This window comes from Acinonyx jubatus, chromosome B2 (genome assembly GCF_027475565.1).
Source record: "Acinonyx jubatus isolate Ajub_Pintada_27869175 chromosome B2, VMU_Ajub_asm_v1.0, whole genome shotgun sequence".
NCBI lineage: Eukaryota > Metazoa > Chordata > Mammalia > Carnivora > Felidae > Acinonyx > Acinonyx jubatus.
Window position 1 is genome coordinate 145,943,172 of NC_069385.1, and position 16,939 is coordinate 145,960,110.

At 47.3% G+C, this 16,939-nt stretch overlaps 7 protein-coding genes across 7 annotated transcripts; 3 read left to right on the plus strand and 4 right to left on the minus strand.

Annotated features, from left to right (window-relative positions):
* Positions 1-1,905: 1,905 nt before the first annotated feature.
* Positions 1,906-2,325, minus strand: LOC128315733 (histone H4). The gene has a single exon (XM_053223260.1). It carries the CDS (start codon positions 2,292-2,294, stop codon positions 1,983-1,985), a length of 312 nt encoding a protein of 103 aa, XP_053079235.1. The 5' UTR covers positions 2,295-2,325; the 3' UTR covers positions 1,906-1,982.
* Positions 2,326-7,942: 5,617 nt separating this feature from the next.
* LOC113597361 (histone H1.4-like) lies at positions 7,943-8,628 on the plus strand. Its single transcript, XM_027053199.2, has one exon. It carries the CDS (start codon positions 8,008-8,010, stop codon positions 8,626-8,628), a length of 621 nt encoding a protein of 206 aa, XP_026909000.2. The 5' UTR covers positions 7,943-8,007.
* On the minus strand, positions 8,117-10,566 carry LOC128315789 (histone H3.1-like). Its single transcript, XM_053223408.1, has 2 exons — positions 10,555-10,566; positions 8,117-9,223 (listed from the first exon to the last, which is right to left on the minus strand). The coding sequence occupies exons 1-2, from the start codon at positions 10,564-10,566 to the stop codon at positions 8,813-8,815; spliced, it is 423 nt and encodes a 140-aa protein (XP_053079383.1). The 3' UTR covers positions 8,117-8,812.
* On the minus strand, positions 9,085-11,144 carry LOC128315724 (histone H2A type 1-E). The gene has a single exon (XM_053223243.1). The coding sequence runs from the start codon at positions 11,078-11,080 to the stop codon at positions 10,688-10,690; it is 393 nt and encodes a 130-aa protein (XP_053079218.1). The 5' UTR covers positions 11,081-11,144; the 3' UTR covers positions 9,085-10,687.
* Positions 11,145-11,390: 246 nt separating this feature from the next.
* LOC128315730 (histone H2B type 1-K-like) lies at positions 11,391-12,538 on the plus strand. Its single transcript, XM_053223252.1, has 2 exons — positions 11,391-11,840; positions 12,119-12,538. Exon 1 carries the CDS (start codon positions 11,406-11,408, stop codon positions 11,784-11,786), a length of 381 nt encoding a protein of 126 aa, XP_053079227.1. The 5' UTR covers positions 11,391-11,405; the 3' UTR covers positions 11,787-11,840; positions 12,119-12,538.
* Positions 12,539-14,147: 1,609 nt separating this feature from the next.
* Positions 14,148-15,624, minus strand: LOC128315729 (histone H2B type 1-C/E/F/G/I). Its single transcript, XM_053223251.1, has one exon. The coding sequence runs from the start codon at positions 15,605-15,607 to the stop codon at positions 15,227-15,229; it is 381 nt and encodes a 126-aa protein (XP_053079226.1). The 5' UTR covers positions 15,608-15,624; the 3' UTR covers positions 14,148-15,226.
* Positions 15,625-15,868: 244 nt separating this feature from the next.
* On the plus strand, positions 15,869-16,402 carry LOC128315723 (histone H2A type 1-B). The gene has a single exon (XM_053223242.1). It carries the CDS (start codon positions 15,942-15,944, stop codon positions 16,332-16,334), a length of 393 nt encoding a protein of 130 aa, XP_053079217.1. The 5' UTR covers positions 15,869-15,941; the 3' UTR covers positions 16,335-16,402.
* Positions 16,403-16,939: the final 537 nt, after the last annotated feature.

Genomic DNA, 16,939 nt, shown 5'->3' on the forward strand with positions numbered 1-16,939 from the left:
TTGTTGCCTTGACTCTGGGACCCAAGTGTCCCTACTTTGTTTCGCTCCTCTCTCTTAGGCCATCATGTGATTGACGCTGGCATCTCCCTAGCTGCATCTAATAGATTGCCTTTTCTAGAAACTAGGAAAAGGGACAGAACAGAAAGCACAGAAATAGACATGAGTGCTCAGGGTGTGCTAGGGGAATTTTTTTTTTTTTATATATTGTTTAAATAATATCAAAACAGAGTCAGGTGTCCAGTTTCTTTTTTTATTTCTTAAGGGATAATGGAAATTTGTAAACTTAATATATGAATTGCTCAAGGACGTAGATGACTGCATTCTTAGGCCTTGTTAATATATTTTTCAAGACTGGCGATGGAAGTTCAAAGGGCCTTAACTAAGAAGATTCATGGACTTCTTCCTGAACCGGGCTGCAAATCCATGCCTCATTGTTTTCATTTACTCCCAAATCGTGTGTGATTCAGTCAGTTTGGACTTCAGGCTTCTGAAAATCATAATTTCTCAGATGGGGCTAGCTTGCATTTCCAAACTCACTTCTCGAGAATAGATACGCCTACGGCCCGTAGTGAATAAGCTAGGATATTATCGTTCAATATGCACTCTCTGTATTATGTCTGCCCTTTCCTCTCTTCAGTTCTGCATCTCTAGATCCCAGATCCTGAAGTCCTAGACTCCAGGTTGTTGACAAGAATCCACAGAGCCCTGGGGTTTCCTCGGATGAGCCTCGGAGGGGATGTGACTCCCATGAAATGTCTATGCCCACATGCATATTTTCTAACAGATTCTCGAAGGAGTTATTCATCCACTTATTGTAAAGATCAACTCTGCTAAGGGAGGACAGCACTTTCAAATATTCAGATTACAGCTGCCTAAGGTATGTGGACAGTCCATGCATTTCTAACATGAGCTCTTACCCTGCGCCCTGTCCAGAATGGAACACAGGAAACAGACCCATTTGGAATCAGCTTTCCTTAAAGGGCTCTCAGGTGGACAGAGGACTGTCCACACTGTTTCATAAACTGAGAAAACAAATCCGTGTTTGGTTTGTAAAGTGAAGGGCTGTAACCGAGACCCCATAAATTAGCTTAAGGACAATTATTCATGTCACAGGACACATCTGTTGTGATTAACTCAGCTGCTGCTGATCAATCCAGGACTCTCCCTCGAGTCGTTGTTCTGCTATCCCCCAGGCCTGAGGTCTTGTGAGGACAAACAAGATCAATACCTTATCTGGAGGCAAGAGGGGAGGTTTTAAAGCCCACACCTGGGAATGAGTTCCGCGGACTTCCTGACTCTTCCACGTGCTCACCTGTAGCCAGAAAGGCCAGCACCTGTTGCCTGGGGTTAGAAAGCTAGTAGGCCAGCTATGCCTTTATTATGCTGAACAGCCTTCAGTGGATAAAGACCAGAGTACATTGCAAAGATCCCCAAGACTCTTCAAAAAAACAAATACACCAGGACATCAGAAGATAGAGTGAAATGCTGGCGGTTAGTACAAGGTTTCCAGCAGCTTAAGAACAGGAGACAGATAACCCACTGCAGAACAGCGTTCCTCTCAATAGCAGACAGGCTGAGAAGGCGGGGTTTCAATCACGAAGACCCGGGTTTGAAAAACTCACAGGATTATGAGGGGGGAACGTTGGAACGCTCATCTGTAACGGAGACCTACGTGGAGAATAGGGAATGGTGTCTGAAGACGGAGATGAGCACAGACTTGGTAGAACAAACCTGAACATGGACAGTTGCCAAGATGCTTTTGAAACCGGGAAAAAACGGGTCCTGGAGGAACACGGCCGACAGAAAGCACGCAGGCGGTCTCTCCACACTACCTTTCACGGATTGAACCTCACAACCTGGAAAAGACTCAAAGAAGCACCAGAACCAAAAAGCGTGCCAACTCCTTCTGTGACTAAATAGGTGGCCCTGAAAAGGGCCTTTGGGTGAGAATCGCATGCTTTCGGTAGCGTGAACGGTGACACTTAGCCCCCGAAGCCGTAGAGGGTGCGGCCCTGGCGCTTGAGCGCGTACACCACGTCCATGGCCGTGACCGTCTTGCGCTTGGCGTGCTCCGTGTAGGTGACGGCGTCCCGGATCACGTTCTCCAGGAACACCTTGAGCACCCCGCGAGTCTCCTCGTAGATGAGGCCGGAGATGCGCTTCACGCCGCCGCGCCGGGCCAGCCGCCGGATGGCGGGCTTGGTGATGCCCTGGATGTTGTCGCGCAGCACCTTGCGGTGGCGTTTGGCGCCCCCCTTGCCCAGACCCTTCCCGCCTTTGCCGCGACCAGACATCGTCACCACAACACCGCAACGCTACGGAAGCACCACTCCCGTCGGCCCCAAGCAGCCCTTTTATAGCAAAGTGCCGGACCTGTTTGAAAACCCCGAGAGCAGGGGCGGTAACCACACTCTGGGCCCGCCCATCGCTCGTGTCTCCTTTGCAGCGAGCGGCGCCGACCGGGCGGGGCCCCTGAGCCGGAGTCTGGCCCGGAGGGGCCTCCGGGAACCCTCCCGGCTCCGCGCAGCCTTGCAGCCGGCACTCCGGGCGACGCTTCCGACACCTTCCACACAGAAGCCTCACGCTTGCCCCTCACGTCTCCCAGACCAACCCGGAAATGCTCACCGAATCCCCGCCGTCGTCCCCGAGACGCTTGAGGTCAGCTTTGACGCTAAGCATGTCTTTATTGCCAAGTGTCTTCTGGTCTTCTCGATCGATGGATCGAGGATCTGTGTCCCTCACCAAGCCTCGCTGGATGCAAGTGTCGAGAACCCTGTGCTGCCTGCCGGGAGTCTCCAGTTTATGATCGGACCGTATGGTTCCGTAGGGACAGCTTCTGGCTGCCACTGTCCCTGCATCACAGCCCAGTCCTCCCCCCAGTCGCACACGCGGAGCCAAGCTCTGGAGACAGCCTGCTGCCACGCTCTCCCTAGGACCTGGGCGGTGTCTGCTCGGCTTGTTCTTTGCGAGTAGGTAAGAAAGTCCAAGTTCTAGAGCAGTGAAGCTTCGAGGAGATTCTACATGGAAAGTGTTGGAGGCTGCACGCAAGCACTCACTCGACATTATTATATGTTGTGAATGCTCTCCGCTCCTCTCCTCAGTAGTCACGCCTCTAAAGTGGGTGCAGCTCCTAAACGAAGAGCACACCCTGGTTTGCTACAACGCTCTTTTGACAACTCCTTCAAATAATAAACACTTACACAGTTGACCTGCCATTCATCCCTTTGAGAAGTTCCCGTTGACTTTGTGTAGATGTGGCCTCTCCTCCAGGCTCTGTGAGCAGCACCTGATTCATCGAAGCTTGTTTTCTGACTTCCTGGTGCACGGGGACAAATTCCAGAGCGGGGCTCTTAGCCTGGGCTACAATGGCAGGCTTCAGGACTTCTAGGAACTGGCAGAGAACAACAGTTCCGTCTTTATTTGCGCTATTGACCAACTGAACCCTGGCATTGTCTCCACTGAGGCACACAGGCAGCAAACAGTGTGACCGGCAGGACCCGCGATGTATTCTTCACACTGGCAGGTGCAGCCGTCAGTATTGCCAATATCTTTTAAGCATATCACCCCTTCTACACTGTGGTAATTGTTGGTCACGAGGGCAACCTTGGGACTTTTAATGTATTAGTAAAGAAACACATATGTGAACACTTCAACAATTTTGGGTTTTGATAAGTTTGATTCTGGAATTTTAATATAATTCTTTTCCTTTATAAATTCTCTGTACATCATTTAAGAATTCATCGTACATATATAAGCTTCATGGGATATCCAAAGAAGTCCATGACACGAAATGATCACTGAGCCTTCTTTGGGCTCTTCAGAGCTTTGAAGGACTCTGGGTTTGGAAAATATGCAGACAGGAGCACTGGGAAATGCCGTGAGCATTGGAAAGAAAACCATAGGTTAGTAACAGTAGTCAGACGTTGTGTAAAGGTACATGGCAATGGTTTCTCTACCACAACAAAGAAGTTATTTCCTCACCCTCTTTTCTTTACAGAGCTTATCTTGGAGAAAATAGTGCGTCTGTGTTTTCATGTTTCCCTTAGGAACATAGAGAAATTTTTCTATGGATTAAGCCCCGTCTCCTGTTTTTTCAGTGGAGAGATATTTCCTAGGTTGAGGAGATATAGTCTGTATATAATATATTATTATCCAAGTCATCTCTAGGTGTGTAAAAATGTCCCTCTGGAATTAGCTTCCCGGTCTGTCACAAGAAACACAGGACATTGTCACCCCTGACTATCCAGAGATAAGAGGAGTCATAGTTTCATTTGCTTTGGTATATGAGACATGTGATATTTTTTTCTCCTAATTGTAGTCACCACTGTGCTGAGTTATATGAAAGGAAATCTGTCAATACTCAGTATTATGTGTTCCTCTCCGTCCTCTATATTGCTACAGAAGGGTCATTTTGTTGACACTATTCTTTTACTTCTCCAACATGTGAAGGGGACAAAAATACATAAGTTTCATATTCCTTTATCATATCCGGTAGGATATGGTTGCTGAAACATGCATCCTTTTGTATAAATTGATGTAAGCATCAAAACTCTCTGAGGAGAAATGTAGTTGGCCCACTCTGAGCCTACTGGTAAACATTGGAGGCATCTATTTATTTCCAAGTTGCTTGGACCTCCAATGGACTAAAAGTCCCCAAACAAATCAGGTGTGGCTCACTTAATAAAGAATGGGGGTTTTATAAATAGAATTTACAGAGATGACAGGTGGAAGGTTATCTTTTGATTGGAAACTACGTAGGTGAGAATAGGTTATGTAGAGAGTATAGACAGAGTGTATCTGGTATACGGAGGTGCAAAGTCAAATAACCAGCAGGCACCCAGAAATACAAGTTTGACATTTAGGCAAGAGGACAGACCTGAGGGAGAGACTTCAAAGTTACCCATAGAAAGGTAATTCATGAACCCATGAAGGGGAATGGAGCAGTACCTTGGAGACTCCCTACATTTAGGTGGCCAAGAGACAGCCCTTCCTTTGTTGGTAAGGCACCTCCATTATTTCCCAGATCCGGGTTGTAATTCTGGCTCTTGTCTAGACTGACCACCGTCACAGCCTTCTTACAACATGGCCTCTCTGTAATTCATACTCCTCCTTGCTGTCTATGAATATTCCTCAAGTGAGTTTCAAATTCAACCATAAGAATCAAAATCTCTTAAAAGGATTAGGAATACATAAGTAAATACACAAAGTAAAAATGATTTATGTTGAGCTGATTTCCCATCTCATCTCACCCATCTGAGTTGTGTTAATATTTAGTCTTTAGTAACATTTCTTACGTTTTTCACATTTCAGTTGAATGTGCTACAGGAAGTAATCAGTCATTTCTGGATTTTGAAGGGATCGAAAAGGAGTGTGAAACCCTCACCTTTTGAGCTTTGCTCTGTGTGTTCCCAGCATTTCTTACTTTCAACATCCTAGCAAAACACAAGACGGGTACATGCTTCAAAATAAACGTGTTAAAGAGAAAGAATTTGAAGAGTGATGAAAATAAAAATTAAATGCCTTTCTACCATAAACATATTTCCTATTCAACATTAATAATACAAACCTATCTCCTTCATAACTAAGAAATGTACTAGTGAATATAAAACACGCTTTTATAAAAATTGCCCTTGTCTCAAATGAACTGTGCGTGGAAGTGTAAGAATGCATGTGTGTGTGTATGAGTGTGTGTGTGAGAGTTGCATGTGTATATTCCTTTTTTTTTTCCAAATAAGCCTCAATTTTAATAAGTTCCTCTACATACACATTTGCTACTGAAAATTGAACTACCACAAAAAACTTTTATTACAACTCTAATTTTTGAAACCCAGAAAATCTAGCCCATGCACTCTGCCATGACTATAATTATTCTCTCTAGCCAAACCACCCAATAGTCTCTCTATATTCCTCCTGCGCAAGTCACTTGGCTTCCAATTTGATGTTATGGGTTTTTTTGTTTTGTTTTTTTTATGTTTTTATGGTTGAGAAAGAGCATGAGTGGGGGAAGGGTAGAGAGAGACACACACACACAGAATCTGAAGCAGGCTCCAGCCTCCCAGCTGCCAGCACAACGCCCTACTCTGCAGAGCGATAGTCGGACGCTTCACCCAACTGAGCCACCCAGGAGCCCCATGTTAGGTTCACGGATCTTCATGACTTCGGGCTTCTCAAACACCCAGGCAATACTCAAAACCTACTAGGACTTCCTTGGGTCATATCAAAAAGTGGAACTAAAGTATATTGAAGTCACTCAAATGCAAACTACAGGATTCCTCACAAAATATTGGTACCAAGGTAGAAAGGACAACACAGAGCTAATATCACAGATTATCAAAATACCATAGTTTGTCTATCATAGAGCAGCTTTCCCAAGCTGCTGCATACTGATTATAAAATTACCAGCAAGAAAAACACCATATAAGGTTTATGTTTACATAGACTCGATGTCATAATTATTCTCCGTGCTGGTATCCTCGGGAGGTCTAGGATACAGGCAATAATGACACCTACATCTAGATCTTTCTACAGTGGATTCATCCGTGGAACGCTGGTTGAACAAGCGATGGTCTTTAATAAACCACATCAGCCTTTCCATCGTTTCTTTCCGAGCAGTTAACACAGTCCTTACTCCACCCCTCCTCCTGATGCTGAGTATTTGGGCCACAAGTCCCTGTGGTTCCTTCTCCCTGCCCTGCTGTTGGGGTGGATATTCTGGTAGAGGGGAACGAAGTTTGATACTAGGGCCGAGAGTCAATTTACTAAGGTTCTTTATTAATACTTCGAAGATGGTTTGACAGCTGAGCCTCCCTGGAAATTTTCTTCACTGGCCATCTGAGAAGGTTCTGGGCCACAGGATGGGTAAATCTTCGTTGGCAAATCCATCGAAAGCCAAGTCTCAGACCGAAGCTCCCTCTAGACCTTTGGATTTCAGCAGAAAGTAATGAGCACAACTAGCTACAAAGTAGCCTGGAAAGAACGAGATAGCCCAGAAAGGGCGAGAAACACTGAGGCTCCAACAAACCATGGCGAGAAAAAAAAACACGTATATATTCTTTGATTCTGTTGCTTTATTAGGTTGCCCAAGTTTATCTTCCCCAAGCATGGCAGATTTCTGTACTGAAAGCTTAATAATATTTTAATTACCGATCCCCCCCCCAATAAAGTCAGTGTAAATAAGACATTTTTTACACCATAAAGGAGCCTCTTTTATAGCCCTCCTAGATAACCTCTGTCATCATCTATGGGAAACATAGGCCAGACAACCAGGTCAGGACCACACATTGCTACATTTCCCATTTTCCTCAACAAATCGGGAATGCTTGAAACCCCCAAAGTAACTAACCCTCCAAAATGTCACTAAAAGCAATGATGAAGGCTTTTAGGACAAAGTAGTGACTGTCCTTGTCAGTACAAGCTCTTATTACAACCGTCCTTAACTATCACTCTTGCAGAGAAATGGGGAAAGAGCCTGTGCTATTTCTCTTCATATGAACCAGATTTTCCAGGTCAGTCTCAGTGAGAACTAAGCAGTTGTTGAACGTTCGAGAAGCCAAGAATGTACAGACTGTTACGAGAGAGCAAGCTAGTGACAGCACAGACGAGAGGACTTCTATTTTAAACGAAACTCGTGAAGTTGTCTCCCTGACCTGTGAATCTCTCAGAGTGGCAGGGGCTTTTGGAAAAGGCTGAGACTGACGTGGTAAAACCTGGAAGAAGAAAACAGGCAGATCTCAAAGCACGAGCTGTCCCGCGTCGCTATACAATAGAGTCGCTGTGATCCCTCCACGGGAAATTTTCATTTTTTTGCTTTCCTCAAGGGTAACAAACACAATTCCGGGACAGAGCTGAGACTAGGTTGCGGTCAAGTGGCAAGGCTGAGCTGGGAACCAATCAGCGCGCCGCGCCGTGCTTGTATATATACACACACACACTCCAGGGCCAGGCAGCTCAACTCCGAGACTTTATTATTATTATTGTTTTCTGTACCTTCCGCCAGCCGAGCGCAGAATGTCCGAGGCCGCGCCCGCCGCGCCCGCCGCGCCGGCCCCCGCCGAGAAGACGCCCGTGAAGAAGAAGGCCCGCAAGTCCGCAGGCGCCGCCAAGCGCAAGGCGTCCGGGCCGCCGGTGTCCGAGCTCATCACCAAGGCCGTGGCCGCCTCCAAGGAGCGCAGCGGCGTGTCCCTGGCCGCGCTCAAGAAGGCGCTGGCGGCCGCCGGCTACGACGTGGAGAAGAACAACAGCCGCATCAAGCTGGGCCTCAAGAGCCTGGTGAGCAAGGGCACCCTGGTGCAGACCAAGGGCACCGGCGCCTCGGGCTCGTTCAAGCTCAACAAGAAGGCGGCGTCCGGGGAGGCCAAGCCCAAAGCCAAGAAGGCGGGCGCGGCCAAGCCCAAGAAGGCTGCCGGGGCGGCCAAGAAAGCCAAGAAGGCGACGGGGGCCAGCACCCCCAAGAAGAGCGCCAAGAAGACCCCGAAGAAGGCGAAGAAGCCCGCGGCGGCGGCGGCCAAGAAAGTGGCCAAGAGCCCGAGGAAGGTGAAAGCTGCCAAGAGCCCCGCCAAGGTCAAGGCCCCGAAGCCCAAGGCGGCCAAGCCCAAGAAGGGGCCGGCAGGAACTCAGAAGTTTGGCTAACTGAGAATACCTAAAGGCTCTTTTCAGAGCCACACAATTAAGCTTATGCAAGGACTTGTAACACTTGGTTTCTCCAGGATCTTTCACAATTTACGAGAACAAGAACAAAGCACTATCTCATAGAAAAGGTAACTGGCTCTGAAAAGAGCCTTTGGGCATTAAAGTTTTCACTGGCTGAAGGAACTTAGGCCCGCTCCCTACGGATGCGGCGCGCCAGCTGGATGTCCTTGGGCATGACGGTGACGCGCTTGGCGTGGATGGCGCACAGGTTGGTGTCCTCGAAGAGCCCCACCAGGTAGGCCTCGCACGCCTCCTGCAGCGCCATCACGGCCGAGCTCTGGAAGCGCAGGTCGGTCTTGAAGTCCTGCGCGATCTCGCGCACCAGCCGCTGGAACGGCAGCTTGCGGATCAGCAGCTCGGTGGACTTCTGGTAGCGGCGGATCTCGCGCAGGGCCACCGTGCCGGGCCGGTAGCGGTGCGGCTTCTTGACGCCGCCGGTGGCCGGCGCGCTCTTGCGGGCCGCCTTGGTGGCCAGCTGCTTGCGCGGGGCCTTGCCGCCCGTCGACTTGCGCGCCGTCTGCTTCGTGTGAGCCGTCTAAAACTTCCCACAGCAGTTAGCTGCGGGAAAATGCAACCATACCATCCTCGGCTACTATATACAACGAGACTCCCCCTGTTTGGACAGGTATTTGTTTCCTATGGCTCCAAGTGAAGACATTGGTATTGACCTTCACTCCCTGATTCACATGACCTCTAGTACATTTAGACCCAAAATTAACATCTTCCACAAAAAAAGTAAAAATAACAGCTTCTTCCGATCCACCACTGCTGGTGTTTTCAACACTTTCCGGCCTGTACCTTATTTACAAAGATATATCACTTATCTACCTCGCCTGTTTCTTCACAAAGTTCTTTGGCTTTTGAAAGCAGAATCTAATACAAATTATTCCAAAGCTATCTGTTGTTGGCTGAGTAACAATTTAAGATATGACCTCTGAAACCGGCTTTCTTTGGATCGTTTTGAAAAGACACCCTATAGATGTTACTGGCCAAGTAGGTTTTTCTTTTAAGTTTGTTTAAGAGAGAGGTGGGGGGCAGCGAGAGAATCCCAAGCAGGCTCTGCACAGGTGGCCGAGAACCCCACGCCTGGCTCCAACTCGGGAACTGTGAGATCATGACTTGTGTCCAGTCAGACGCTTAACCCACCGAGCCACCAGGTGCCGTGGCAAGGTAGTATTTTACCTTAATTCCACTTTAGGAAGACAAATTACACGTCTATTTCTTGATGTCTCTATTCAAACTCAGATTTTTAGGTATGTATTTATACAAGTCCTGAATGCACCGGCCATTAAGCCTGATTTGATTTCATATTTAATGTTGTAAGGTTATAATATTATTAACACCTACTTCCTTTACACAAACCGAAGTTTGTGTAAAATGGTGTTGAAAGATACCCAGAGTTGTAAGTGGTACATTACTGTGTGTTCTTAGTACTGATTGAAGGACAATGGGTTCTAGGGCCTGTATTGTATTCCGATTGGCAACTGATTAGGCCCAGGCCCCAAGCTCATTAACGCTGGATCTGGTTTGTTTATAAAGTGTGAATTGCAGGTGATTCTCTCCATTAAAAGGCAAACTGCTTTCAATAGCAAATAATATTAAACGTCCAGTTCTATAGTCCTGTAGGTCACGAACTAGATTTGGATCTCCATTTCCAACAAAGAGGAAACATCAACCTTCCTATTACCTGATGGTTTACAACGCTGGGGACTGCAGCACTGATCTCTTTAACCCTTGTGACACATCTCTACATCCGTCTTAGTTTACTAATGGGAACTATGTTTATGGTAACTCTGTAGTGAATGGCTTGTTCACCTTTGTGAGAAGTTGGGAGCACGTACCCCTATTCCTGGATTGACGAACTACCCTGAAGGGCATTTCCAATTAACTCCAATTAAGAAGGAAAATGTAAGCCCTTTTCATGAATACGGGGGTGGCTCTGAAAAGAGCCTTTGGTTAAAACTGTCCCCTCAATGACCTAAGGTGCTATTTTTCCAGCTTACTTGCCCTTGGCCTTGTGGTGGCTCTCGGTCTTCTTGGGCAGCAGCACGGCCTGGATGTTGGGCAGGACGCCGCCCTGCGCGATGGTCACGCGACCCAGCAGCTTGTTGAGCTCCTCGTCGTTGCGGATGGCCAGCTGCAGGTGGCGCGGGATGATGCGCGTCTTCTTGTTGTCGCGGGCCGCGTTGCCCGCCAGCTCCAGGATCTCGGCCGTCAGGTACTCCAGCACGGCCGCCAGGTACACCGGCGCGCCGGCCCCCACCCGCTCGGCGTAGTTGCCCTTGCGGAGCAGGCGGTGCACGCGGCCCACCGGGAACTGCAGCCCGGCCCGCGACGAGCGCGTCTTGGCCTTGGCGCGAGCCTTGCCGCCCTGCTTTCCGCGTCCAGACATTTTAATACTCTCCAACCAGGGAGCTTGGTAAGGAAAAGTGAAATGGGGGCTCAAATCCTCTCAGCAAATGAGAAGCAATTATACTTGCAAGCCGAATTGTAAATGGCGCGTTTTGATTGGCTAAAACTATCCAGAAGTTTGCAACCAATTACAAAGGACGACTAACCCCACGCAATTTTCACGTCACTGCCTTACACTTTAGGACAATTTATCCAATCAAAGTCTAACTCGTTTAACGCCTCATTCGCACAGGCGCCCTACGAATATTCTGAATGCTAGAACCAGGGCACATATTTCTTATCTCAGAAGTAGAGTTTTCATCGTCATGCCACACCCAGCGAAGTCTTCCCCGGCCCCGAAAAAGGGCTCCAAGAAGGCGGTGACCAAGGCGCAGAAGAAGGACGGCAAGAAGCGCAAGCGCAGCCGCAAGGAGAGCTACTCGGTGTACGTGTACAAGGTGCTGAAGCAGGTGCACCCCGACACCGGCATCTCGTCCAAGGCCATGGGCATCATGAACTCGTTCGTCAACGACATCTTCGAGCGCATCGCGGGCGAGGCGTCGCGCCTGGCGCATTACAACAAGCGCTCGACCATCACGTCCCGGGAGATCCAGACGGCCGTGCGCCTGCTGCTGCCCGGGGAGCTGGCCAAGCACGCCGTGTCCGAGGGCACCAAGGCCGTCACCAAGTGCACCAGCGCCAAGTAATCCTGACAAAATGTCTTCGTATTGAACCCCAAAGTCTCTTTTAAGGGCCAGCCAGTTTTTCAGCGAGAGTTGTAATGGCTTTAATAGTTTATGTGACTGCTCAAGGGGTTTTGTTTTATTTTACTGAAAATATCCGGCTTGCCTTGTGTGGCACCAACACCTTAAAGCACACATACATTGTCACTGGTAGAGAGAGAAAAATGTCCAACGTAGTCAACGGTGTCTTGTCTCCACCGCCCATTTTGACTAAAAGCCTGGCCAAAGTGGTGACAAGTAAGTTTCACTTAAGCTGCTGTGATGCGGTGTCCTTTACACATAGTTTCTGTGAAAAGCAAAGAGGGCTTAGATTTGGTAGGACTGTTTTGTTAGTGCTATGTTGTGGTAAAAAGAAACTGGTTGCTTTCCACGTTCATCATTGTACCCTTCTAGGAGTTTTATTTGCTTAAGGCAGTATAACTTGCAAATAATAGTGGGAACGGGCCTATGCAAGAAAACTGAAAAATGAACATCACTGACTCCAAGACGGGGTCACTTAATTGTACTGAGCATTCTCCGAAGGCTTGTTAAATGAAAGGTGATCGTTGGCAAAACGCCACAGTAATGATGCCGGCCGTCCAGGAAAGAAACAGCCTTTATACTGATATTTTGGGGTCTCTCCCTTAAAATTGTTATTTTCATCCAGGGTGGACTTTATGTCAGGTTTTTTTTCTATCTTGACCAACAAAAACTCTTTTTAAATTAAAAAACAAAAATTCACAGGTCATTACAGTTACACCGCTGCCCGGGTCCATGCAGATATATAAAATGGTAATGAAAATATGCATTTTTCTGCCTGTTGTTAGGAAACTACTTAAAGTTATAAACTGCCATGAATCCATGAATGGCATCCTACATGACTTAAATGCGAAGAATGTACATACAAAATATTCTTAGGAGTTTCACCCAGGTCGGAAAAAAGTAAAGCTATTCTGTATTCTTGTTTAATTTCTTTCATGAATAACAGACTTTCTACTCCCCACAGAACACAGATGCACACACACAATACAACATACACAAATATGTAAGCCTTCAAGCAATTAACAAAAGCAACAAGGAGAGAAAAGTAAAAGAAAGAAAACTAAAACTGCCAGATTGGGCAGTTTATACTACCGTAGTCAATGATTGCTTTATGTAGTAGTCCCAGAAGGAAAGAAATATCTAAACAAAGTATATATGACTTTCCTGGGGTACAGGAGCGCCCTGAGAATATGTACGACACTGTGCCTACACGTTCTTCCCCCTCACAGAGCAGCAAATATATAGCGTTCTATCAAATTCTGAAAACACTATGAGCTACTGCGCTAGGCAGAAAAATGCCATCCCAAGTATATTTAATGTCTAATCTCTACGGATCTGTGAATAGGTTAGGGTCCAAGACAGAGGGCAGTTAAAGTTCCAGATGGCATCAAGATTGCTAATCACCTGAATTTTAAAAAGGGAATTTATCCTGGATTACCCAAGTGACCCAATGAAATGCCATGGATGCTTAGAATTGGAAGAGGCAACCTGAATACAGAACCAGAGAGATAGCAGGGGGCTGATGTGGCTGGAGACTTCTGGCTTTGAACACAGAGAAAAGGAATGGAAAGCCAAAGAAAGAAGATAACTTGGAGCAGCTAGAAAAAGCAAGGAAACAGATGTGCTCTGAGAGGCCCCAGAAAGGAATGCAGAATTCCTGACACCTTGACTTTCCTTGAGTGAGACCCATGCCCAAATGCTGTTTTACAAAATTAGGAAATTATAAATTTCTACGGTTTGAAGCCACAACGTTTGTGATAATGTGTCAGACCACCAGTAGGAAATTAACACATCCACGCAGCTTAAGAATTATTGATTCCGGATTCAATGACATTCTCTAAAATTAGAGTAGATAAATATTTAAATTTAAAAGTGTAGATGCACGGAAATTCTCCCTAAATATTGCAGACTCCCATAGTTTTGAAATGTCTCTAATTTTAACGGCGGCAACTTCCCATTCCACTCACTACAGTTGTATTACGTCTGATTATAATTCTTCTTCAAAAAGTTTGCATATGTTGCATGTAGAGGAGTGATGGAAAATTTTAATTCGTAACGTCCATGAAAGCCTTATGAATTGTAAAGCCCTCTCGAAGGCGAGTTTTTACCATAATTCTTGCATTTGTTTGCACAAGTGTCCATCGAATGGTTTATTTTAGTCATTTATTAGGTAGCGACATGCTCATTTTATAAAGTAAGACACAGTGGGTGTGAGAACCAAAGTTGATTTACATGGCAGAACATGCCAACCAATGTCTTCTGACTCAAAGATGTCTAGAGAGAATTCCGACACTTTGCATCGAATACATTTCTCACCACTTTTATTGAGGACCTTAACATAGATTATCTCCACTCTCCAGCACTAGGCTCCATATCTCATCTCCTTCCTTGGTGCCTTCTTTGTTCAGCTTTCCTTAAGTGTACGAGTCGGCCAAAAGAGAAAGCCTTGGTTGGCCTAGGAAAGGAAATCCCACATCCCTATGACTGTCAGCTGACCTCAAATTCAATTCACTTCTGTATCCTGGAATAAATACTTTCCCTGCCTGGGTGAAATGACGCTGATAAACCTGAGACCGGCAATCCCTTGAAAGCAAGAAGGGTATCTTCTATGATTACCAAAGTGCCAATGGAGAGAGGAAGTGCACTAACCAAATGCTTTCCAATGTAAAGGAGTAATGGCCCTTTAAATCAATGGAGGCTGAGGGCCATGCATCATTCAGGAAAAGTTTTCAATTTTCTGGATTTTTACAAACAGAACTTAAAAGTTACACACGTCGCGGAATACTTAAAAGCCGAAACTAAGGTATTCCCAGAGACAAGTGAAGGAAAAAACAGTAGCCACATAGAGGGCTTAAGGCACACGGGAAACAAGTTGTCAAAAATTGTAAGGTTGGAGAACAGGCAAAGTGGAATTCAGCATGAGAACGAATGGGGGGGGGAGGGAAGGAGGGGGGTGGGACACAAGGGTGGAAATGATTCTGGGAGCCTAGAAGCCAGAGAGGGTGGACGGGGTGGTGGCATTGCTGTTGCCAGAGTAAGGCAACTGCTAAGGTTTAAGGAAAAGGGAACTTTCTTTTCACATCTCCCTCGCGGTCTCCAAAACCTTTAAGACCCAACTGCAAATTACATATATGCACATTTCCAGGCCCCGTATCATGTTGGGTAGGAAGTGTAGAGAAATTCTGAAGTAAAGGACATGCTTTACCAAGCACGGAGTAACAGGTCATGTTTCTACTTTAAAGAGTATCTAAGAAAACGCAGTGACAAAACTGGGAGTCTGTGCTATTAGAGAAATCCTTAACGTGACAACTCTTTAGATGAAAATTGAAGTGGCTCTGAAAAGAGCCTTTGGGGTTGGTTAACAAGAAGCTTACTTGGCGAGTCTACTTGGAGCTGGTGTACTTGGTGACGGCCTTGGTGCCCTCGGACACGGCGTGCTTGGCCAGCTCCCCGGGCAGCAGCAGGCGCACGGCCGTCTGGATCTCCCGGGACGTGATGGTCGAGCGCTTGTTGTAATGCGCCAGGCGCGACGCCTCGCCCGCGATGCGCTCGAAGATGTCGTTGACGAACGAGTTCATGATGCCCATGGCCTTGGACGAGATGCCGGTGTCGGGGTGCACCTGCTTCAGCACCTTGTACACGTACACCGAGTAGCTCTCCTTGCGGCTGCGCTTGCGCTTCTTGCCGTCCTTCTTCTGCGCCTTGGTCACCGCCTTCTTGGAGCCCTTCTTGGGGGCGGGAGCGGACTTCGCGGGCTCAGGCATCTCAAGTAACAACTCAGTAGACGGACTAAAAAAAACAAAACCTAAAATGTCTGTCTTTAAGCAGAGTCTCCTCTTTTATAGGGCATCTATGCAAATAAGGTATGCAGAAATACCCCGATCTGATTTGATAATGTCTTTGGTGACGTGAATATGTAAACTTGATTGTGTCATATCTTCCTTCTTATTGGTTGGATAGCGAACGGTGATCTTTTTAACCAATCCCAGCTCGCGTTTTACACTTCCATCCACCAGTATAACTGGCATCTTTTTGCTGCTTCCAGGACATTTCTTTTTCGCTTTTCCTGCGGACTCTCTCTCGCAGATACCACTCGCTATGTCTGGACGCGGAAAGCAGGGCGGCAAGGCTCGCGCCAAGGCCAAGACGCGCTCGTCGCGGGCCGGGCTGCAGTTCCCGGTGGGCCGCGTGCACCGCCTGCTCCGCAAGGGCAACTACTCGGAGCGGGTGGGGGCCGGCGCGCCGGTGTACCTGGCGGCCGTGCTGGAGTACCTGACGGCCGAGATCCTGGAGCTGGCGGGCAACGCGGCCCGCGACAACAAGAAGACGCGCATCATCCCGCGCCACCTGCAGCTGGCCATCCGCAACGACGAGGAGCTCAACAAGCTGCTGGGTCGCGTCACCATCGCGCAGGGCGGCGTCCTGCCCAACATCCAGGCCGTGCTGCTGCCCAAGAAGACCGAGAGCCACCACAAGGCCAAGGGCAAGTGAAACGTTTACGGAATCTGCCTGCTCTCCCAATCCCGAAAATCAAAGGCTCTTTTAAGAGCCACCCATCTTTTCTGGGAAGTGCTGAAATACTACAGAACTCCTGAGACGTTTGTTTCCTTACTTGCTAACCTTAAGGTAGCCTATTTCGAAGTTAACTATTGTAAAAACTGGACAACTCCTCCCGGTACTCCCACACAATGGTCAGATGAGCTTAAGATGTTACATGTCTAATGCCTGGAGGTTTATGAAACATTACATAAAATGCTCCCTCCAATTGCAAATGCACAAGCCATTCGCAGTAAACCAAGTGGCAATTCTCTGAGGTCGTGACTTCGGGGTGTAGGTTACGTATATAACAACGATAGTCATCGAGAGCATTATCTGTATGTTGAGATTGTTTAAAAGCGCAGTGTATACACATGTACGTAATTATAAACACACTCTGGTCAAAGTTGCGGCCACAAAGTCAAACACGCATGAAAGAAATGAGAGAACAAAGGAGACATACCTGACCAATCACATATCAGGGCGGGCTTTTCGAATTCTGGGGCGGCCTGAATTCCCGTTGCAAAAAGTTGTGCGTTTCCGTCTTTTCACACAAAAAG